The 24174-nt window shown below is 34.0% G+C and overlaps 1 protein-coding gene across 2 annotated transcripts in view; it reads right to left on the bottom strand.

Annotated features, from left to right (window-relative positions):
- The window catches only part of LOC145293991 (MICOS complex subunit MIC27-like), a 30363-nt gene extending 12936 nt beyond the window's left edge, over positions 1–17427 (bottom strand). Inside the window, exons 1-4 of one of the 2 annotated variants that reach the window (XM_080140884.1) lie at positions 17264–17427; positions 10117–10221; positions 4105–4230; positions 1658–1712 (exon numbers count right to left, since the gene is read on the bottom strand). In XM_080140884.1, coding sequence (XP_079997010.1) covers positions 1658–1712; positions 4105–4230; positions 10117–10221; positions 17264–17275 — 298 coding nt within the window. In that variant the 5' untranslated portion in view covers positions 17276–17427. Of the gene's footprint in view, positions 1–1657; positions 1713–4104; positions 4231–10116; positions 10222–17000; positions 17067–17263 lie in introns of those variants that run through there. The other variant, XM_080140883.1, reaches the window with a different exon arrangement.
- Positions 17428–24174: the final 6747 nt, after the last annotated feature.

Raw genomic sequence — 24174 nt, 5'->3', positions numbered from 1 at the left:
TTTTTAGTATTAATGCTAAACTTTGTTGGTGCAGATGACTGAACCAGGACAGAGTATACAGTAGACTGCAGGTTTTTACATCAGTGTTTCCTTCTTCTAGATGCATGTCTTAACGAAGACTGGGGGTACATCTCTCCCAGTGAATTAATTTCTATGATTTGGTATAGTACATACAGTGCTCAGTCTTCCCAAATGATCACCCATCTGGCTCGATGTTGCTTAACTTCGGTGATCGGATGAGAACCGGTGTGTCAACGTGATTGTGCCGTATATATATATAAAAACAGAGATGAAAAAGGAAAAAAACCAAGTTATATGTTTATCAACGTTTGGTTTCTTCCTTTTTCTTCTTTTTATCTCGTCGGAATATTATTTCCATTATTCTCATCATATATAATTATTTTTTTTTTTACTATAATAATTAAATACCTACAGATACTAGTGTTTCATCCTTTTGGAGGAACTTTGTGTATGTGTGAGTTCGTTCCCTATGGACTTGAAAACTGCTAGGCTGATTTTTATGAAATTTCAGATGAAGGTACTTTATGTTTTAGATAGGTTTTGTATCGGAATGTCTTCCATACAAATAATTTAAAATAATTCATTGAAAGAGCAGGCAATTTTGTCCAAAGTTAACATCTTACACAGTTTAACATCACAAGTGCATTTGAGGAGTTTTATTACCACACAAGGTAAAAGGCTTGACATATAAAAATCAACAATAGGTTTTTTGATATGACAGGGGCACGTTCGAAATGAATGTTTCTGTTTAGAGTACAATTGAAGTATGATAGCTGACTTTTGCATTTTAAACTAATTCAAGCCATTATATATAAAAAAATAAGTTTATAAAATCAACAGTAAGTTCCTTACAGTGCAATATAGACTACAATGTATTGTGGACTAAATCACTCCGGGAGGCATACAAAGTTTCCTCTCGCTGCACTACGATGGGTCCCCAACTAGAGCAGACAATCAATCTATTTGACTGAAAAATTGTCAATTTCACCGATTTCGATGACAATAAAAATATGGGAGTGTGAAATATTTGTTAATCATCATTCAATCCCAGGCAACATCGGTTCTCCCTGCTAGTTTAATATAAATGCATATATTCATTTATGACTGGAAATCTTGTGAATTATATTGTACGTACCCATTATGGAATTAAGTTCTCATAAAAAATTTTCACTTAATTTGATTAAGTAGTTTTTTTTTGACAGAAGAAAGTAAAATTTTAATGAGCTTTATCATCTCGCGGCCATCTTGCCAATTTCACAGATGAGAAGGAAGGGATGCCTTTAAATGAAAGACTGATTAACAAAGGACAAAATGAAAAAAAAGGATTAAAAAAGGGCAGAGAAACTCTGTAAAATAAGTGAAAAAAAAACTTTAAGCAGTGATGAAGTTATCACTTGGCACCTCCCTCCTACCCGTCCGCAAAATAGGCAAGATGGCTGGAATATGATCGATCTCATAAAAATTTTATTTTCTTCTGTAAAAAAAAAAAAAAAAAAAACTACTTGATCAAATTAAGTGAAATTTTTTTATGACAACTTAATTCCATAACAGGTACATACAATATAATATTTTTTTTTTCAATATTTTCATTTTTTATGTCTTGACTAAACTAAACAAGTATGAAAAAGTGACTTACTCAAAGTGTGCGCCTTTGACACTTCCCATTTGTGAGAGGCTTTATCGACGACACTCTGGAAGCAGAAAAAAAGGACAAAGATTTTAAATAAAAACTTGTTAAAAAAATCTTATCCTATATCCCTATAAAGCAGAACTTTGAATCTGGAATTACAATAAAAAAAATAAAAAAAGTCATCCATATTTTTTTTTAAATAATCTTTTTTACAATAAAAATAGACTTAGCCCCCTAATGAAACTATTTCAAGTGGTGACGGGGAGGCAGAAGAATAACAAGTCAGACTTATCCCAATGAGAAAAGTAAATTCTAATTTTCAAAAAAATCCTAAATCAATTATGAAATTTCACACAAAGGTACTTTATATTCCTAGAAGTGTTCTTAGTTAAGTTTTGTATCAGAACGTCTTTGATAAGTATCGATAATCGAAATAATCCGATGAAAAAGAAGGCCGATTTTTACCAAAGTTAACACCTTACACAGCCTAAAATTACAAGTACATTTGAGTAGTTTTATTACTACACAAGCTGAAAAGCCCACAGATAAAATCATCAGTAGGTTCGTTGATATGAAAATGGCATGTCCGAAATGAATGTTTCTGTTTAAAACACAATTGAAGTATGATAGCTGACTTTTGCATTTTAAACTAATTCAAGCCATTATATATAAAAAAATAATTTTATAAAATCAACAGTAAGTTCTCTACAATGTTTGGTTTGTTCCTTTTTCTTTGCTTTATCGTCGAAATACTATTTCCATTATTCCCATCATATATATATGAAACGCCGAATATTCAGTGTAGCTTAACTGCCATATATATATTTTATAAATTACTAACTAGCTCTACCTACGTATGGAGCCCTTTTGAAGTAAATACTTAAAGTTTACGCATAAATCTATACTTTCGTATATTAATTTTATGTGAGTAAATTAAGTAGTTATATATATATATATATATATATATATATATATATATATATATATAAAAGGAACTTTGTGTATGTGTGAGTTCGTTCCCTATAGACTTGAAAACTGCTAGGCTGATTTTTATGAAATTTCAAATGAAGGTACTTTATGTTTTAGATAGGTTTTGTATCGGAATGTCTTCCATACAAATAATTTAAAATGATTCATTGAAAGAGCAGGCAATTTTGTCCAAAGTTAACATCTTACACAGCCTAACATCACAAGTGCATTTGAGAAGTTTTATTACCACACAAGCTGAAAGGCCCGACATATAAAACCAACAATAGACTACAATGTAAGTCACTGCGGGGAGGCATGTAAAGCATGCGTGCATCATGACTGGGTTCACAACTAGAGCAGGCAATCAGTTGAGTTGATTGAAAAATTCACAGATTTTGATGATAATAAACATTTGTTGATCATCATTCAATCCCAGGCAACGTCGGATGTCTCTGCTAGTATATATATATATAAAAAAAAGATAAATATTGCATTTCGATAATAAATTAAAAAAAAAAAAAATTTAATTAAATGTTTAAGAATTAAATGAAGCATAAGATTCTGATTCGCTCATATATCAAAGGAGTTTTAAAAGTTAGGGATTCTTACTGTATATGGCCTGTTTAGAGTGATCCAAATCAGTGGTAGCAGCCCTAGCAGTGTTCGTTTGCTGTTCAAGTCTTCCTCTTTTCAACTCTTCCACCAATCGTATTAAATTAAATACCAGTTTTATGTCACCTTTTTTAACAAGTAAAACGAAACAATTACAACTTTCTATTTTTATTTTACTTCTTTGAGTATTGTCATATTAAGGTGTTTGGAATAGACATTCCAAACCCCCCATGTTAAGCATGGCTTTCAGAATAAACACTAACCTCCCCATCTTAAGAACGGTCTTTGGAATAGATACTTCCAACATGTTAATTTTGCTTCTAGGATTAAATGTAGGATTTTATTATAATGTCTAAATGTACCTAAAATGTTGTTTTAAAGTTCCATAAGAGAGTGGCTAATAATCTAGACATATTAAATTTATATGTAACATCTGTTATTGCAAACCTATGGTAGTTTGGTCCAGAGGGGAATTTCTGCAATCAAAATATTATATATAGGAGATAAAGTTGTTGTTTTTCCAGATTATCAGAAAAACACGTGTTAAAAGGTCGACATATTTTCTCAACTGTAAAAAGACGCTTGTGGGAGGGGTTGCTCTATAAATTTAAAATCTATAAGATCACCCCCTCCCACTTTTACTGCAAGTTTAAACAAATATTTATTTTTTTATTACTACAAGCAGTGGAAGATTTTGTTTTAAACAAAATCAAATAGAAAAAAGATAAAGGAATCGTTTTTGGCATCGGAAATGAGGCAAACATTTTTCTTGATTCTGATATGCCCAAAAGATCCGATCTCTCTAATTCTGATTACTCGTCTCAACACTAATATATATATATATATATATATATATATATATATATACTTACCTCAACAGACTGTTTGTATTCAACTAAAAATGTACGAACTGATCCGATGCCTTTCTCCAAGGAATTTGGTTCATGAGGAACAAATTCGTATTGTTCTTTTGCTGGCAAGGATTCGTAGATTGGAAGCTGTTTAAAAGGAAAAAAAAAGTTTCAACATGTGATCTTACAGACAAAATCAAATTATTAGAATTGTAGAGTATTATCAAAATAAGTCAAACAAAAGGTTCTTCTTTAGAATTCCACCTATATTAAAAACATAGAGAAAAATTGGTTCTTCTTTGTTATTGTAGTAAAAATCAAAAGTCGAAATATTGAATTTCAGGCGTCATGTCACAGTAATGAACATATCCAAAAAATTATAAAAAACGATAAGGTTGAAAATTAATTATTGATGAAAACAGTTTTCAAAGCCAATTAACAAAAACTGAGTTTTTCAAAAAAAAGAAACCAGAGAGTTCTAATCATAACAAAAGGGAAGTAAATATTTTCTGAAAACTGAAAATCTTTTGCCAATTTAGCAAAACTTAATTTTCGCTAAATGTCTTTGAAAACTGTTTTCATTAATAATTACTTTTCAACCTTATCATCTTTCATAATTTTTGGATATGTTCATTACTGTGACATGATCATTCAGTAGATACCATTGGTTTCACTTGAAATTCAATATTTCGATTTTCAAATTTTGCTACAATAACGAAGAAGAAGCAAAAAATCTCTATGACGTACCTGTGACGAAATAAAAATATATTTACATGAATTCATCGAGTAGTTTTATCTTTATTAAAAAAAATCATTTTTAAGCGATTAATGAGAATTTGTAGACATTACAACCTAAATCTAGTAAGTAGGAATTATCGTTATCTTCCTTTGTTTTCTTATAATATTGTTTTCAAAATGGTGGACAATACAGCTGATCTTCGGTTACTCATAAAATTTGACTTTTTTATCTATACTCCTATAAATTCGTTTTTCTTTTTTGTGTATTGATATTCATATTAAAAACCCTCTTTTCTATTAGAATTTATTTGCTTTCCCACCAAAGCAAAATGTGATGCGAGGTCGTTTTTAATGTGGGGTTAAACCAGCTCCCCGAAAAAAAGGGAAAAGGGGCACTCTGGTTGGGACCAAAAATAGTAATTGTCCCAGTATAGAGGGTTTCCTCGCCATTGACTGGGACAAATTACCTTAAGTGCAGCATCTGCAGAACAGATACTACACTTTGATCCTGAGGCCAAGAACAACAGGGTATTTATTTGCTCCCCTACTGAGCAAATTAGGCACAAGGCCGATTTTTTATGTGAGGAGTGAAGAGGAAATGGGGACCAATTCCCCGGGGAGTAGGGGAGCTGGATAGTGGCAATTGGTATGAAGGGTTTCCCCTACATTGACCAAGGTCTTATATGTGGGGTTGCCCCCACATATGGTCTTTGCTTGCAGTATCTGCCGGAACAGATACAACACTTTGATCCCGGCCAAAAACAACAGACAAAAGGCAAGCCTCTTTTCTATTTATTTAAAAAGAAAATATAATTTTCTTATATATGGGTTGTGGAATTGCATTCACTAGCAAAAGATCTAGCTAATTTGCCTATTCTTTTAAACATTCATTTTAATTAATTTCCTATTAGTTACTTCGGTTTTCTAATGGGATAATCATCTTTAGTTAACTATTACCTGTAATTATATCCATGCAGATATTCTACATGATTTATACTTGCATAATATTTGTGTAAAAAGTTTATAGTAAACACAAAATTGTTTCCATATATATTTATGCATATGTATATATTTTTGTTTAACAAATTTTGCCTACCAAACTCCTCCTAGAGTTTTTGGTCTACAGACATGAAACTGTATATATAAGATACTTGAATCCATGCAAAACTTTATATTTGGGTTTTAGCCTGGAAAAATCGGTGCGAAAGTGTGAAAATTAAAAAAAAAAATTGCCAGGTGAAGGTCAAACATAGTAGCTATTGGTTTGTGTTTTAATTTTTAGCCTTGCAGTAAACATGTTTTCATAGCTCAGTCACTGACGGCAGAGGCAAAATAAATCGTGAGCTGAACGTTTTGGTTTCAATTCTCGGTGGTGGCGAAGGAGTCTTTCTTTTTATATACTTTTTAAATCTTTTCTATATATTGCATCCAATCTATCTATATATCTATAAAAGTGAAAATGTCTGCCTGTCTTTTCTCTATGGTAGTTAAGAAAGACTATTATACAGAAATACATAACTTTATATATTCACACTTTTTAATATATATATATGCACATAAACTTATGAATAGTACATAGGGCCCGAGAAAAGCTGGGCGGAACTGCTAGTTTAAAAATAAAACCACTTGATCAATTTATGTGATTTTTGGAGTATGATAGTTTTGTTTTGTCATGAGTATGTACATAATACATTTTTTTTTTTTTTTTTAATTCAGCAGGAATTCTAGACAAGAACAAATATTCTATCAAATTCTTAAAAAAAAATCTTTTTATTATATATAAATAGAAGTAATATATTTGGCAGCAATTATTTGCAAATATATCGTAGTCAGAATGGAATAAAAATTTTAAATAAAATTTTTATATTAAAATAAATTTATTTATAATTCTAGTAATTTGATCAGTAGCAAATTTGATTATCTTGTTAACTGGCAAATGTAAAAAAAAAAAAAAAGAAAAGAAAAGCTGTATCCTCATTTGAACAGTATTCCTATTTGTGTCCCTATGAAGACAGAGTTAGACACAAGGCCAGTTTTTAATGGTAAAGTTAAGAGGTAGTTATTGTGAAATATTAGACAAATACAAATTGAATGAAAACTCTTCCACATGGATCAACAATTTAAAACAATTCTCCATTTAAAGTTACAGAAAGAATTACTTCTTAGTTGAGATAAGTCAAGATATCTTTGTTAGATATTGGCAGGCAACGCCAGGAAGAAAAACATTCAATGGGTTGCACACAAATGGATACAAATGTTAAGAATTTGGTATTCCCACCTATTGCCTAACGGAATGCATAATTTGACCCAGAAATATTTGAGCAGATATCGGTCAACAGTTGAGACAATAAACAAAAGAAATTTTAGAGATTTCAATCGAAAGAATGTGATTACTAGGGTTATGACAACAGAATATTCTTTTCATTGTTTTGCCTCTCAAGATGATGCTGCATCTTTTATAGATGCTATTTAAATTTCACAGATGCTTGGCTTACCAAGTATTAATTCAAGGTGTTTTTCCATGTTTTATTTAACCAATCGAGTTGCTTCTACCACAAACGATAGGATATTAATTACTAGGGCTGTGACAACAGAATATTCTTTACATTCTTTTGATTCTCAAGTATATATCCGACACAGTAAGACACAGTCAATCAACCGAGAACCACATCAGTCTATATAAAAACATATAAGATATTAACGGATATACACTCAAAAGTCAAAACGACGAAAAAAATATGCTGTTGTCACAACCCTAGTGATTACAAATGAAATCGTCACAGAGAAAAAGTCAGTCAGTCAAAGAGAGAAGGGTGACATGTGTCGCCTCTTCTTTACCACCAGCCAACCGTCTACCCTCCCCCGCTCCTTTCTGTAAAGGTCAAAATAAGAATAACAATCCCCCCCCCCCAAAAAAAAAGATCTGTTTCCACAACTCTTGATTGACTCAAATTACGTGTTATTCTGTAATGTTTCATATTTTATTTATTTTTTTCATAGGTTCACTCCAGATAAGGCATGTAAGGATCTAAAAGAAACAAAAGATGATTATTAGGATGACAAGAGATGCCTATTGACCATTGTAAATACCAAGGCATATGATATGTATATGAGCAAAAACAGTCAATAGTTAAGAAAAACGGTGAGTAGGTGCAATCATTTAACTTTTAGTAAGAGAGATGATTTTTTTTTTTTTTTTTTTTTTTTACATAGGAATCACCACTTATCAAGGCCCGGAGTTCACTAGAGGATAAGAGTTATTGAGTGCATAGTAGTCAATGAGATAATATATCATAGTAATTTGGTAAATTGTATTACTTAAGGGATTATTCCAGTATTGTAAAAAACAAAAAAAAAAACTTGTTTAGGATTTCAACTATATAGGAAGATTTACCGACTGGTTATGAAATAAATATGCATATTTTGGTTATAGTGAGCTAATGTACTTCCTAACTTCCGGCATAGCGCAAGGCAAATCAGTTCTTCCACTTTTATTGTTCTTTACTATTTCTATTGTGTATCGATTTATTGAAATAAAATACAAGAAAAGGACATTATTGAAAAATATACAATAAAAAAATTAAAATTATACAGATAAAAATAACAATTAGTTTTTATTTGCACTTTTAATAACAAAATTTAAAAAGTAAAAGCTTTTATTTTATTTGAAATTTTATAAGACATATATGTTCATTAAATTATAAAAAGTTTTTTTTTTTGAATTTTAAAAATAAGTTTTTTATTTGAATTTATATAATAAATATATGTTTATGAAAGTATAAAAATAAAATTATTGAAATCAAAATAACAAAATTTCAAACATCATAAAAAAAAACGTATCCAATACATAATATTCCCAAAATAGTTTAAAAAGATTTTAAAAAGTGTTTTTAATAATTCATTTAAAAAAGTAAAATTAATTTCAATAATTCTTAATTAAAATAAGACTGAAACTTTTTTAATGATTATTAAATAAAAAAGAATTAAAAAAAAAAAAAAAAAAAAAATGTGTGAGAAAAAAGTGAAGGAACTGATTTGCCTTATCCCTGCTTCCGGTAGCATTATGTCGGAAGTTAGGAAGTATGTTAGCTGACTATAACCAATGAGAAAGATGTAAATAAAATCCAGCCAAATAGCGATTTAAAGGGAAATCTGATTTCTTAATCCAAAAAAAGCAGAAAAAAGAGAACACACACCTCTTTTCCATGAAGAGGGCAACATGGTTTGTGAAATGAAGCTCATTAAACAAAGCAGAAACAAAATTTAAAAAAAAGTTAAACCTAAAATTAGTGATGAGGTGATTCCAATATTTTCCCAGATTCCAACACAATCACTGATTCTATTCTAAATTCCTGATTCCAATACAATTACCGACTCCAATTCTTTTCAAATTTCTAAAAATTTAGTCATTGAGTGATTGTTTATTTTTGAAACTTTTTGTATTAAAATTTCTTGTAAAAATCCATGGAATATGTGCATATATTTTCGCAAAAGTAAACGCACACTTCAAGGGGCGTAATGTGGGAGCGTATATAATATAAATATCTTTATCACAATCAATAAAAACACTGATTTGATAAATTCATTGTGCCATTTTTATACTTTTCACTTGTGCCATTTTTATATTTATCCACTCATGCCGTTTTACACATGCCATTTTTACATGAATTCGTTTTTATGATTATATATATATATATATATATTTTTATTGGCATCCTTTGAGATGAGTAATTTGTGTATTTATTTTTTTTGTTTGTGGACTATTATCCTCAAAGAGATTCAACGCCTCTATCCATTGTGCCACGGTGAGCATTGTGTGAAAATAGCGGTTTCAATCCTACCCAAAGCAGGCCAGAGGTTTAGTTGGCAAAAATGTAGTGAGACAACAAATATGAAGATGAGGATAACAGTCTGCAATTTAATAAAAATAAACGTAGATTTAAAACCGATAACTATTTAAAACCGATAACTATTTAAAACCGATAACTATTTAAAACCGATAAATATATAAAACCAATAAATATTTATTAATTTATTAGTACTAGCAATGGAAAATTAAATTTTAAACAAATAACGCCAAAACTAAAAAATTACAAGAATATTTTTGGAATCGGAAATTAGATTCAAATTTATACAATTCTGACACTCCAAAAAGTTCTGTTTTTTTCTGATTTGTAATTCTGATTAATCGTCCCAACTGCAAATATTATTTGGCCATTATTTCTAAAGAAATTATTACCAGTGTTATCAAATTGCTGCAATAAACAAGTAGGAATAGCAAATAATTTTATATACCTCCATAATTTTCATTTTGTCAGGAACGGTTCCCACTGCATACACGACAGGCACAGCAAAAGATGACGCCACTGCAGTTCCTGCAAGGAGTCGCAGCTTCTCTACCTAAAAAAATACAGCAGAACATTTTGTTTTTATTAACTATATATTTGTTTATTTAAAAATAAACCTATGCTGATCATGCATCAATTTGACAACTTACTCTATATAGTTTGCTTATAATATTTACAGAGGAATCTGCATGGAACACCGTTGTTGATAGTACGTTTTCCAATTTCATTTTTAATCATCCAGTTGAGGACTGTTCGGAGGTGGAGGAACAAATCGCAGTTCTTCAGAGAGTGCCAAGTCATGCTCAAAAAATTTTCTAGAAAGGAACTCAAAGAAGATTAGCGAGGGGAACAGCTGACGATCTATTCATCAAACAGTTCAAGTTGGAGGAAGAGATGAAGGCATGAGTCATCTTATCAACTCTTTTTCCTTACCTGACGATTGGTTTCGAATGTGTTACCCCTCATTGCTATACGACACAGTTCCAGAATGGAGGAGTCACTTGATTGTCCGTGCTGTGACATGCTCAAAGACGAAACAACTGATTACACTTTCTTCTAATGCCGTGAACTCAGGAGGTTCTGGTAGTATGTCAATAAGGTGAAGATTCATATCGATCCTGGGTATCATCTGCCGCTAAACATATTCTATGTAATCGACAACGTTGGACTGGTGTAGGAATGGGAGAGAAAAATGGTATTTCTCATGATCCTGGCTGTACTGTTGCCCATAGTGTGGACGTCGTGTTTGAGAAATGACCAAAGAGTTGAATCTATAGCTAATAAGGATGTGATCACTTTCTTCAAGCATCAGCTGAAGGTCAATATCAGATGAGATAGAAAAATAGTACATTACTTGGTTTTTGAAAAAAGGTGGATAAAAGTAGTGACATTTGTGTTTTCTATCCTCGCTTCTCCGAGACAGAAAGAAGCATTGGGTTCATAAACAGGTCTGTATTTAACATACGTCTGAAGAAGGCTTGGGGTGTCCGATTTGACATGCCATTGAAACTAAGACACTGGCTTTCCTACATCAAACTTTGACCAAAGAATTTGCATGGAACCCTGCAGTCACTAGCGCATTTTTGACCACTTGGTCCAAGGTTGTCAAAGGATGAAGGGCAAGTCAATGCTCTACCCTTTAATATGAGTTTCCTTCAAAAGGTTGATGTGTTAACCTATGCTTCAATATCTGATTGTACATCTGACTAATTCTTCTTGAGCTGGAAGCCTGGTCCAAACCATATACTGGGGATTCAAATGAGGCCATCTGTCCAGAAGAAATGTAAATACATCAGTGTTTTTTATTTTATGCTTCAGTAACCCAAGTTCAATATTGTGTGGTCACCTTTTGGCTATTTGTCTAACGAGTTACTCAATTTTAATAAGCTGATGTAAATATTAAAATTAACGTTGCATTCATTATTTGAAATATGCACATAAATATTCAAGATTAAATAGGGAGTTGGATGGAAGAGTACATCATATGTAAATTCCTGCAAACACTTGTAGAATTTTGCATTGAAAAATTATCAAATAATGTTTTATTATTATTAATAATAAAAATTATATTTGCACATAAACATATAGATATTTCAAAGGAAACAAGTGAAGCATGCATGGTCCCCCATGAGTGCACAGTGAACGAGGCATAAAAAAAAGTTCAGCATTTGCACCCCCCCCCCATTTAGCCCCAAAAGTCTCTAGTGAAATCCTGGTGAAATTGAACAAGCTGTACAATTTTAGGCCTTAATATATGTAAATTTGAGTTCTTCACCATACAAAAAAGGAAATAACTAAGTCCATCATTTGCCCCCCCCCACTCCATTTAGCCCCCAAATCCCCAAGGCCTTAACATATTTAAATTTAAGTTCAGCACCATGCAAAACTGCTAAATACACAGAAAATTTTGGACAAATATGGTAAAATAGTCCCAAAAATTGAGTGTTTTACACCCAAGAGTGATCGCGAAGTATAAACAAAAATTATATAGAAATCAGTTAGTTACAACTTTTCAGAAAGTTTTATAAAATCCAAGATGTCAATTTTTTTATAATAAGCACAAAAGTGTCAATTTTAACCATTTTAACCTGAAAGGCACTCATGGAGGGGGGGGTCAACTGGAGTTTTCCCGGGAAATCCGTTCTGTTACTATTTTACTCATATCATGTTTAATGTTTGTGCAAAATTTCAAAATATTCCAAGGCATAGTTATTAAGAAAAGTGCGAATGGACAAACAGACAAGGGTGAATGTACAGGTTCACCCTCCTTTTGTCAGGGGAGAAACAAAACATACTGGCACTAAGTGGATTTCAGTTATTATGAAGTTAGTAGCAAGTATTGATGGAGAACCCCAAGTTAATTTCGAAAATTGTCAAAGCATATGAGCACTTTCTTTTCTGAGGAAGTTTTGGTATTTGTGCGTTATAATTGGGTATCACCAAAATGTATTTCAAGTATAAAAACTATGATGTATGTACATGTCATGTCAAAATTAGTAAAAATTCCCAAAATTATGAGAAAAATGATTGAGTCGAAAAATAATTGCAAAGAAAAAATACATTTTATCAAATAATTCAGTTTTATTGGTTTCTTCTGTTGTGGACAATTTCAGATGACAAACTGATTTACCTCCCTTGTTTTCACTCAACTCATGAGATTTCAAATTAGAAAATTGTAGATCGAGACTATATGATGATAGTGTTTTTTTATTTGTAAAAAGTCGCAGATCTTTTACTCAATCATTTTGTGGGGAAAATAAAGAAGGATTACCGCAAAAACGTACTCGTGTCTGTACTTCGGGCTGAGAAGCAAAAACAAAAAGATCCAAAATGACGACTGTGGTCTTTTAATGCCACCAGTCACGCCCGGTTCTCAAAAAATCATATCTCACACATGATTTTGAGGTACACCTGGATACCATAAAAGCAGATTGCTCAGTGGAGTGGGCGAAAAGATTCAGACCTGTGTAGAGTGACATCATTGTGCGTTTCAGAGTTCTTGATACAACCTGTGTATAGTGAACTTTATTGTGTGACTCGTCAGAGTTCTTGATACAACCATACAAAAAAAATCACAAAAAAAACAAATAAACAACAACAAAAAAATGGAATTCTCTAACAACAAATTTGATAATTGTACACAGAAAAATAAAGCTTGGTCAAATTGGTGATGTTTAGAAGGCAATCTCTAACAATGGCGTTCCCAAAATTAAGGTGGTAAAATTGATACAGTTGATATAAATATGGAATGGAAGTCGAAACGAAATACGAAACCATATAGAAATATATTAATTTAAGAAAAATTTAGTTTAAAAACTTCTTGGGAGATTTGCATCAACTGTATCCATTTCTGCCATTTTAATTTTGAGAATGCAATTGTTAGAGGGGTCCGCTTTACAATCCACAGAGATTTAAAAAAGTGGTAAATAAAAAAAAAAAAAAAAAAAAATCAAATATATAACAAATAAATGTTACCAAAGGCAAGTTACTCTTCTACCTAGCTGGGTAGGTTTATAGTAGTGTTTTTACTTAATATACAATGTTTATTCAGCAGGAAAAACAAGTAATGTCAACCGGTATGCAAGCGCAAGAAAAAAATGGCCACATAATAAATATATTGCGGACATTTTTCCTTGTGCTTGTGTACCGGGCAACATTACTTCTTTTGAGCTGAATAAACATTTTACATTAAATAAAAATACTAAAAATCTAGCCAGCTAGGTAGAAGAATAACTTATCTTGCCTTTGATTACATTTATTTGTTATATATTTGTTTTTTGACCATTTTTTCAAAGCTCTGTGGATTGTAAAACAAATCTGAAATAAAATTTGTCCATAAAAAAATGCCAAAACAAGTGGTAGATTAATATAGAAGAAAATTGCAAACTGTTTCGGTCATTTCTGGAACTGAGTCGGGATTTTCTGATAATTATTAGAACAGACTACATAAGAACTAAAATCCTCTGTGTGCAAATTCTTTACAAGTATCAGATTATGAATACAAATTCATATATATATATATACTAGCAGGGGTTACCCGACGTTGCCTGGGTGATCGGCCCCCTTCCCACTCCGAGGGGTAACAAAAAAAGTCACCCCTCTGGATTTACATGCTTGGTGCCGGCTTCCCCGCTTCAGGGAGAGATAATCCCCAACCCCACCTTCAGGGAGGAGGGTGCCTGGAGGCTTCCCCCCCCCCCAAGGAAAAAAGTCACTTCCTCCTGGCCTCTTCGCCCCCCCACCCTTGGTGGGGACACCAGCTCCCTCCTTTGGGGGGAGAAACTGCCAAGCTCCCCCCTTTCGGGTGAGAAAATGCCAGGCTTCCCCTTTTGGTGGGGGGATGGTGGCCAGCTCCCCCTGCTTGCCCGTAGGTGGGTGGAGGATCGGACGCCCTTCCGTTAGGAACCCACCCTTGGGGGGAGGTGGAAGGAAAGGGTATAGCCCCTCCCCGCTTCAGATAGGATTTAATAAACAAATAGAATTAAAAAAAAAAGTAGAATCGATCAGGATCGAACACGCAAACTAACGGTTAACAGTTTAGTATGCATACCCGAATTACTCTCTTACCTTTAATAAATAAAAAAATAAATAAAACATGTTATTTTTTAAAAAGTTAATGGTATACTGTGTGTCTAGTCGTGTCACTGTTGAATGTTTCAGTGGGGGGGGGGGGAGAAAATGCCCGAAGGGGGGAGAAAATGCTTACTCCCCCGTTCGGGGGAAGGATGTCCAGAGGCCCCTCTGGGACAAACCAAAAAATGTTTTTAAATAAAGATTTTCTGGGTCAAAGCCAATAAAAAAAAAAGTTGTGTTATAATGTATGTAATCAGGTGTAAGATAAGAAAAATAAAATAGGTTGTTATTGACTAAACGGTTATTGTAAAGTGTTTGATTAAATGCAGGTTAAACAGAAATAATGAATGAAAGTGTTAACGGAAATAAAAATATTATCAATATGTTAAAATAAAAAAAATGTGCAGACTATAAGATGTAAGTAAGTGATAGTTAAAAATTTTGAGGACAGCGTTTGTTTTCGTGTTGTGTGTACGTGTGTGCGGCTAGCGCCAGAGTGTGTGTGTGTGCGTGGGTGCTGGGAATAGTAGTAGTACTAATAGTCTGTCCTTTGGAGGACAGCGTTTGTTTTCGTGTTGTGTGTATGTGTGTGCGGCTAGCGCCAGACGGCACTTAAGTAATGTTGGATTGTGATGGCTGGTGTAAGTTTCGTAATTTTGTAATTTGTAAATGGCAAGTTAGGGAAAAAATAGACCCTCCCAAGGTAGACAATAAATAAGGGCATAATATTTTATGGTAAAGTTAAGAACGTAGGAACCATAGTTTTTTAAGAGATGTGATTATTGGATTAACCAATCAGAAACCGTCTGTGGCACACATCTCTGTTTATATATATATATATATATATATATATATATATACACACGTTTTGTTTACAGAAAGTTTAGATAAAATAAGTTATCGGTACCACAGGTTTCAAACTCGATAATTAGGGATCGTTTTAGATACCCATATAAAGCTCTCTTCAGCCAATACTCATCTCCTAGGAGAGGAGTATTGGCTAAAGAGAGCTTTATATGGGTATCTAAAACGGTCCCTAATTATCAGGTTTGAAACCGATGGTATTGATGACTTATCTCATCTAAACTTTCTGTAAACAAAACATGAATAATATGCTCTTATTTTCGGATTTTCCTTATAATTGAGAACTCTGCTGGATTTCTTCCCCCCCCCAAATATAACTAATCATATATATATATATATATATATATATATATATATATATATATATAAATAATTATTTAAAAATAAAATGTTAAAAAAAAAAAAAAAAGATCTGATAAAACAATAAAGAGTATTTTTTACGACCTGCCCCAACATAGCATAAACACCCTCAACCTCCCCCATGTTAAGAACAGCTTTCGGAATTAACACCACCCAACCTTGAAAGCCATTCTTAACATGGGGAGGTTGTTTATTCTTAAAGCCGTTCTTAGCACGGGGAGGCTGGGGGGGGGGTGTTTATACTATGCTGGGGCAGATTATAAAAAAATACCCAGTAAAGATTAACAAGGAATAATAATAATAATAATAATAATAATAATAAAGAAAACGTATTTCAAATTAGTAGTTTATTCGATAGTTATACACTTTGTTACCGTGCTGAAATAATAACTATTTTGAAAGCCATTCTTAACATGGGAAGGGGAGGGTATTTTGTAACAATCCTGTGCTTCCACCTAGCAATTTAATATATAAAAAAAGGCGCTTCTACAGAATTGGGACGAGATTTTGTAGTCGATAAATGGAGTTTTCAGATGAAAAAACAAGGGTTTCAATGGATTTTTTTGTCAATTCTAATAAGTTACAATGGTAACTTCCAAATTATGCAGTCGAAATTGAACTGAATATTATTGAATTATAAAAAAAAAACAATTTTAATCGTGCTAGCAGATGAAAAATTGCCGCCATCTTGTTTAAATCAAAACTTTTTAACTCTCTTGTATCTTACGATCATTTTCATCAAATTTTATTTTCCATTTTCTTTAATAAATAGTTTTCTACCTTATCGATTTTCGTAAGTTTTGGATGTAATCATTTTAAAAATACGAGGAATACGTAGACGCCATTGTTTTCATGTGAAATTCAGTTTTACGATTGACGAAATTTCGCCCCAATACTAGTGTACTGTAAGCGTCCCAAAAAGATATCGTGAAACCTGAAAAAAACTATTTAAAAATAGGGCGGTAACAAAAGTGCATAAGCACCGGCTATTCCTTCTTGCATCAAATATTTTTTAATACATATATAAATATAGACCTGAAAAGATAAAACAGAATTTGCCAAAAAAGATGGCATTTCAACTTTCATTTTGGTTCAATGTTTTTAGTCTTCATGGTGTAACGGGATTAAATATTTTGATAAAAAAAAGAACAAATTAACTGAAATCATAAAAAATATCAACATCAACTGTAACAATAATATAAATATTATCACAAATATAAAAAATAAACAAACTAAAACGCAATGTAATCTATTCTTTGACTGTTTTTTGGTTTCAATGTCAAATCACGCAACCTTACCATCCTCGCCATTTCGGACCGGGTACAAAGGTAAATAGAAACCTCAGAAAAAATGTTCCGGGTGTAAAGTGTTTTTCAAACGTTTCACTAAATAAATATATATAATATATAATAGATCGTTTACGATTAAGCTGAAAAATATAAGGAAGCAATAAGCTCTGTATTTTCTTATTTTATGTTTAAAAAATAGAGTGTAAAGGAAATATAATCTTAAATCGTATTAATGTATTAGGATTTATTTTTAAGAGAGGGCAGTTAAGTTTTACACCGCCGGTGATATTTTCTTTACCGGCAGGGTTGCCGGATTGGCCCTTTTAAGTCCAAAATTGTCGAATTTAGCTTTTTTTGAACCACTTTGGTCCTTAAAAACTGTATTTAGCCTTTTTTTTAAACATCTGTCTTCATTTTTGTTATTTTTTCTGATTACTTTACAAAAAAATATTTATTTGATAGTAATTATTAAAGAAAATGTTCTTTACTATTTTATAAATATATCGATTCGAAAATAATTATGAGTGAAAATGTTAAAATAAGTATTTTTAAACCAGTTTACAAGAATTCTGGCGGAAGAACTGACCCATTAAATCATCGCCCCATTAGCCTCCTTCCTCTTTTCGCCAAAATATTTGAGTCCATAATTAATCAAACCCTAGTCCACCACCTTGCAATTGCTAAACTTCTGTCCGACCAACAATATGGATTTAAGTAAGCCTGTTCTACTGCAGATATCCTAACTGTAATCTCTGAACGTATTTACCATGCACTGGATAAAGCAGAGGAAGGTAGAGAGTAGCCCTAGATATATCTAAGACTTTTGACTGAGTATGGCAGGAGGGTCTTCTCAGGAAAATCAGATCATATTGAATTACCGGACAAATACTTAACACAATTAAATCCTTTTTGAATAAAAGAAGAATCCAGATTGTCCTTGATGGATGTACATAAAAACAATATGATATAAATGCGGGTGTACCTCAGGGGTCGATCCTTGGACCTTTATTATTCCTGATATTCATAAATGACCTCCCTGATAAAATTGTCTCTGAGATGGGTATATTTGTAGATGACACCACACTCTATGGCAGGCACAAAGAGAAAACAAATGAACACATATCTAAAGCAATCGCGGAAACCCTAGAAGAAAACCTCGTCTATAGTGGAATGGGGACAAAAATGGATGGTAACATTCAATGCTGCTAAGACTAAGCTTCTTTCCTTTAATAATTATAAGAAACCTTCTCAACCACTGAAAGCCATGGCTGATGAAACATTACCTAAAAGTACTTCTTTGAAACTCCTCGACTTAATGTTCACAGGTAACATGAGTTAAAACCGATACATGAAGGGCATTGCTGCAGCTGCTGCGAGAAAGTTGGGCTCCCTCTACCGTGCTAGAAAGTTACTTATGCCTAAATGTACCCTGCACCTCTACAAGGCCACCATTTGCCCATGTATGGAGTATTGTTGTCACATTTGGACTGGTGCATCTGCTACTAGTCTCTCACTCCTGGACAGAGTTGTCAACCTAATAGGTTTGGAATAGTCAGCTAGCCTTCAACCTCACACCGGCAAAATGTTGCATCCCTCTGCCTGTTCTACAAGTATTTTGATGGTTTATGCTCCAACGAATTACAAACCCTTGTACCCTCTCGACATAAATACCACGACAAACCCGACAAGCAGCAAAATCCCACCTCTACACAGTAGAGATCCCTAGATGTAAGAAAACCTTCTACTTTAATAGTTTCTTCCTCAGACCTGCTAGACTTTGGAACTCCCTCTCAGGTTCCTGCTTCCTCGACTGTACTGACATGCAGAAGTTCAAGTGTAATGTAAACATCTTGCTGTTCAACTACCTACATAGTATCCTTGCAATCATGTCCCGGATAGTAGCTCCCCACCCCCCTACATCAAAGTGGCACCGAGTCTTATTTGGGGTGAAAAGGCAATAAAAAAAAACAACAAAAAAAACAGTTTGTGCCTCAAAAGAATTTATTGCTTTTTAAAAGTTTTAGCCTTTTTTTATTTTCAGCGATTTCACATAAAATTATATTCATAGTAACTATTAAAGAAAATGTGATAATTAAGTATTTTTAAGCTGTTAAGAGTAACAGCATGTTAAATGTGATATTTATGTAATAACTCTTTATTAGACAAAATCTCTACTTAGCAGTTATTTTTTTATTCAGTTAATCAGAGAGAAAAAAAAAGCCGAACACATTTTTCTACCGAGAAAACATACATGAGTGCATTTGGCCTTTTGGTCAAGATCAAAGTGTAGCATCTGTTCCGGCAGATACTGCAAGCTATGACTAGCAAAGACCACATGTGGGGGCAACCCCACATGCCTGACCTTTAACCAGCTCCCATTTCCCACCTCTCGGGAGCTGGTCCCCTTTTTCCCTTCCCCCTCCCTTCACTCCTCACATTAAAAATCGGCCTTGTGCCTAATTTGCTCGGTGGGGGAGCAAATAAATACCGTCTGTTCCGGCAGATACTGCAAGCTATGACTAGCTATGACTAGCAAAGACCACATGTGGGGGCAACCCCACATGCCTGACCTTTAACCAGCTCCCATTTCCCACCTCTCGGGAGCTGGTCCCCTTTTTCCCTTCCCCCTCCCTTCACTCCTCACATTAAAAATCGGCCTTGTGCCTAATTTGCTCGGTGGGGGAGCAAATAAATACCATCTGTTCCGGCAGATACTACAAGCAAAGACCATATGTGGGGGCAACCCCACATATAAGACCTTGGTCAATGTAGGGGAAACCCTTCATACCAATTGTCACTATCCAGCTCCCCTACTCCCCGGGGAGTTGGTCCCCATTTCCCCTTCACTCCTCACATTAAAAATCGGCCTTGTGCCTAATTTGCTCGGTGGGGGAGCAAATAAATACATCAAAGTGTAGTATCTGTTCTTCAGATGCTGCACTTCCATTTCTTGTTCTCTTTCGGCGGAGGAGAACTCCTTCACGACTGAGACAATTTTTATTTTTGTACCTTTTCTCCACGTTAAAAAAACGACCCTGGTGTCCAACTCTGTCCCGTGGGGAGGCATAGTAAATAGGTACAATCTGATTGGCACCTTTTTTGGGTCCCGAAAATCTCTCAGGAATATTCAAATCACTAACCAAACTCGCTTTGTTCCATTATCTTTTGTCACTACCGAATGCACATGAGTATGTCCTTAAAGCTAATTCCGACCCCTGTTGAAAAGGGCCTCGACAGATGAATAGGAGACTTATTTGGACTTCTAGATACAGAGTTCAGCAAAGTATATATACATGTCACTCAAATACATTTCAACGACACATATCTTGAAAACATCTGACTCATGTTCGAACTTTTTGCTTGTAACAAATTTTTAATTTCTATTAACATTTCAAAGCTAAAAGCTGAAATGATTGATACCTATATTGAAGCCTCCAATATCATCTCTGTCGCCCAACAACATTGTGGAAGATAGAATCTTATCAAAAGGAATAAAGAATAACAAAAATCAATAACTTTTATTGCAATGCGAAATAAAGTGTTTGTAAAGAAGTAGAGGGTTTATCTCGAGGAGTCGTTGCCATCCGGACTTAAAGTTAGTGGAAGGTCAAAAAGAAGATATGTCTTGTTTTGTAAGAAACAAATAAAATCAAACAGTGTTTATTCAAGATTAAATTGAATGACATCTACTATTATATAAAAGCAAGCCTGTGTGTGTGTGTTTGTGTGTGTGAGTTCATTCCCTATGAACTCGAAAACAGCTGGACCGATTTTTATGAAATTTCACATGAAGGTACATTATGTGCCTGCCAGTGTTCTTAGGTTTTATATCGGAATGCCTTCGAAAAATATCGATGATCGCATTGTAGAGAACCTACTGGTAATTTTATAAAAATTATTTTTTTATATATATAATTTTTATAAAATTATTTTTTTATATATATACTTTTATAAAATTTTTTTTTATATATATATAATTTTATAAAATTATTTTTTTATATATATAATTTTATAAAATTTTTTTTTATATATATATAATTTTATAAAATTATTTTTTATATATATAATTTTTATAAAATTATTTTTTTATATATATAATTTTTATAAAATTATTTTTTATATATATATAATTTTATAAAATTTTTTTTAATATATATAATGGCTTGAATTAGAGTTTAAAATGCGAAAGTCAATCATGCTTCAATTGTGTTCTAACAAAAATATTCATTTCGAACGCGCCCCTGTCATATCAAAGAACCTACTGTTGATTTTATATGTCTCGTCTTACTGCTTGTTTGGTGATAATGGCTTGAATTTAAGTTTAAAATGAAAAAGTCAAGTATCATGGTGCAATTGTGCCGTAAACAGAAAAGTTCATTTCAAATGCTCCCCTGTCATATCAAAGAACCTACTATTGATTTTATATGTTGGGTCTTTTGGCTTGTGTAGTAATAAATCTTCTCGAATTCACTTGTGATGTTAGGCTGTGTAAGGTGTTAACTTTAACCAAAATCGGCTGTTCCTTCTTTCATCAGATTATTGTCGTGGACATCTTTCTATGAAGCCAGCGACTTCATAGCAAGTCTTTAGCTTAGTCTGGGAGCTAGGAGACTTCCATTCCCAACTTGACAGAAGCCATGGGAACCAGGGACAGCAGCAAGTTTTCAGGGCTTACTACCAAATTATTAATGTGGTTCAAACAGTCCTTTTCAAGATGACTCACAAACTACCAGAATGCCATACACACTCCACTCTCTGCTCCTGGGATCCCCCCTTACAGCCTGCCACTCCAGCCTATTATTGCTTTGCCTCCTTGCTTCTGCAACTTCAGCAGCTTCAGCTCACTTCTTCAGTTGCCAGCGACTCCAGTAATGCCAGCTCACTCTAGCAGTTCCAGCTACCTATTCCATTGTCCACTGATGTCCAGCTATGATCCTGATTCATGACTTTGATTGCCTCACTGTTTACCTGTAGTAAATGAAAGGATCTTTGGAGAAATCATATTTAACAACTTACAACTATCATCCTTAACTGTTCATTTGTGTCCATTGTCTCTTTGCTATTGCCGTTACCTATTTGCCTTGTGTCTATTTTCTTAGTTGTTTGGCCGATTGGCACCTTCATCTATCGACCTCCTGCAAACTATTTGCCAAGAACTTTGCAGCTAATTCTACCCTATGCGACGAAGGCCATCAGCTCCCCATATTTCCACCTATAACAGACAACATGCTATGCAACATATAAATATCTGTGCGTGAGGTCGCCAAGCTAATCAAGAACCTTGATTCCAGTAAAGCAACTGGTCCTGACGGCATTCCAGTTATAGTACTGAAAAAGCTCCAACCAGAACTTTCCCCCATACTTACAAAACTGTTTAAGAAGTGCTTTCCAACACCCTGGAAAACCTCATCAGTATGCCCTGTATTTAAGAATTCAGGTGAAAAGTGATCTCCCTTTCAGTACAGACCAATAAGTCTCCTGTGTGTCATGATTAAGTTGTTGGAATCCATATTAAATAAAGAAGTAGTCAACCACCTCAGCAGAAACAACCTTCTTAGTGACATGCAATATGGTTTCCGCTCCGCAAGATCTACAGCAGATGTGCTAACAGTTATATCTCATAGGATTAGTGAATCTCTTGACAAAGGCTTCCTTTCCAGGGTAATTGCTCTTGACATATCAAAGGCCTTCGATAAGGTATGGCATAAGTGCCTACTTCACAAGATTTCCAGCTACGGTATCACTGGAAATGTTTTCTCTATCATTAAATCATTTCTCTCTGATAGGCTCATAAGAGTAGTGGTTGATGAGCAGAAATCAGAGGCCCACAGTATTAATGCTGGAGTCCCTCAGGGGTCCATCCTGGGCCCAACTCTCTTCCTGATCTACATCAATGATCTCCCAAAACACATACTTAAATCATTCGTTGACATCTGTGCTGATGACACGACCATCTATGGCAACACATCAAAGGCCGTAAATGACAAAGTTCTCTCTAATTCTCTCTCCTCTGATCTTGAGCGCGTGGTACAGTGGGGGAAGAGGTGGCTGATTACTTTTAATGCATCTAAAACCAAGCTTCTATATTTACATCATCAATGCTCTGATCCCCATCTGGCATCAATTGAAATGGATGGCTCTCGTCTTGGGGAGACTCCATGTTTTGACAAGCTTCTGGGTTTGACCTTTACTCCTGATCTGAAATGGAACACATACATCAGGTCTGTTGCCAAGGATGCTGGGAAAATGGTGGGATCCTTCTACCGCTCCAGAAGATATCTCACTACTGACGCAATTCTCTATCTGGATAAAAGCCAAGTATGTCCAAGGATGGAGTACTGTTGCCACATCTTGGCAGGAGCTGCTAAAACAGCCTATCCTGCCTTGACAGAGTACAAAATAGACTTCGTAGCTTAGTGGGGGATACCCTTTTCTCTTCCCTGCAGCCTCTCTCCCACAGAAGAGACGTTGCGAGCCTGTCTTTGTTTTATTGTTATTTCCATGGCAGGTGCTCGTCTGAGCTCCAATCTCTCGTCCCCTCTCGCCAATCTTTCACGAGAAACACCCGTCTCTCTGAAACTACTGCCAATAATTTTCCCCACTCTTTATCTGTGCCTAAATCAAAACGTAGATTCCATAAACAAAGCTTCTTTCTTAGAAGTGCACGCCTGTGGAACTCTCTTCCGTTTGCCTGTTTCCCACTTGACTACAACTTGGATGTCTTCAAGTCCAACATAAACAAATTCCTGACAAACCACCCTCTTAAGTAAGACACTCTATCAAATCTCCAATACTAATGATTACTACAATACTATCTCATTGATTACTGTACATGCAATAACCCTTATCCCTGAGTGGCCCCCAGGCCTTGATAACCCTTATCCCTGAGTGGCCCCCAGGCCTTGATAACCCTTATCCCT

The sequence above is a fragment of the Euprymna scolopes genome, chromosome 15 (genome assembly GCF_053919585.1).
Source record: "Euprymna scolopes isolate OS-2025 chromosome 15, ASM5391958v1, whole genome shotgun sequence".
Taxonomy (NCBI): domain Eukaryota; kingdom Metazoa; phylum Mollusca; class Cephalopoda; order Sepiida; family Sepiolidae; genus Euprymna; species Euprymna scolopes.
Note: the sequence above shows the minus strand (reverse complement) of the source record. Positions and strands in the feature narration are given on the sequence as shown.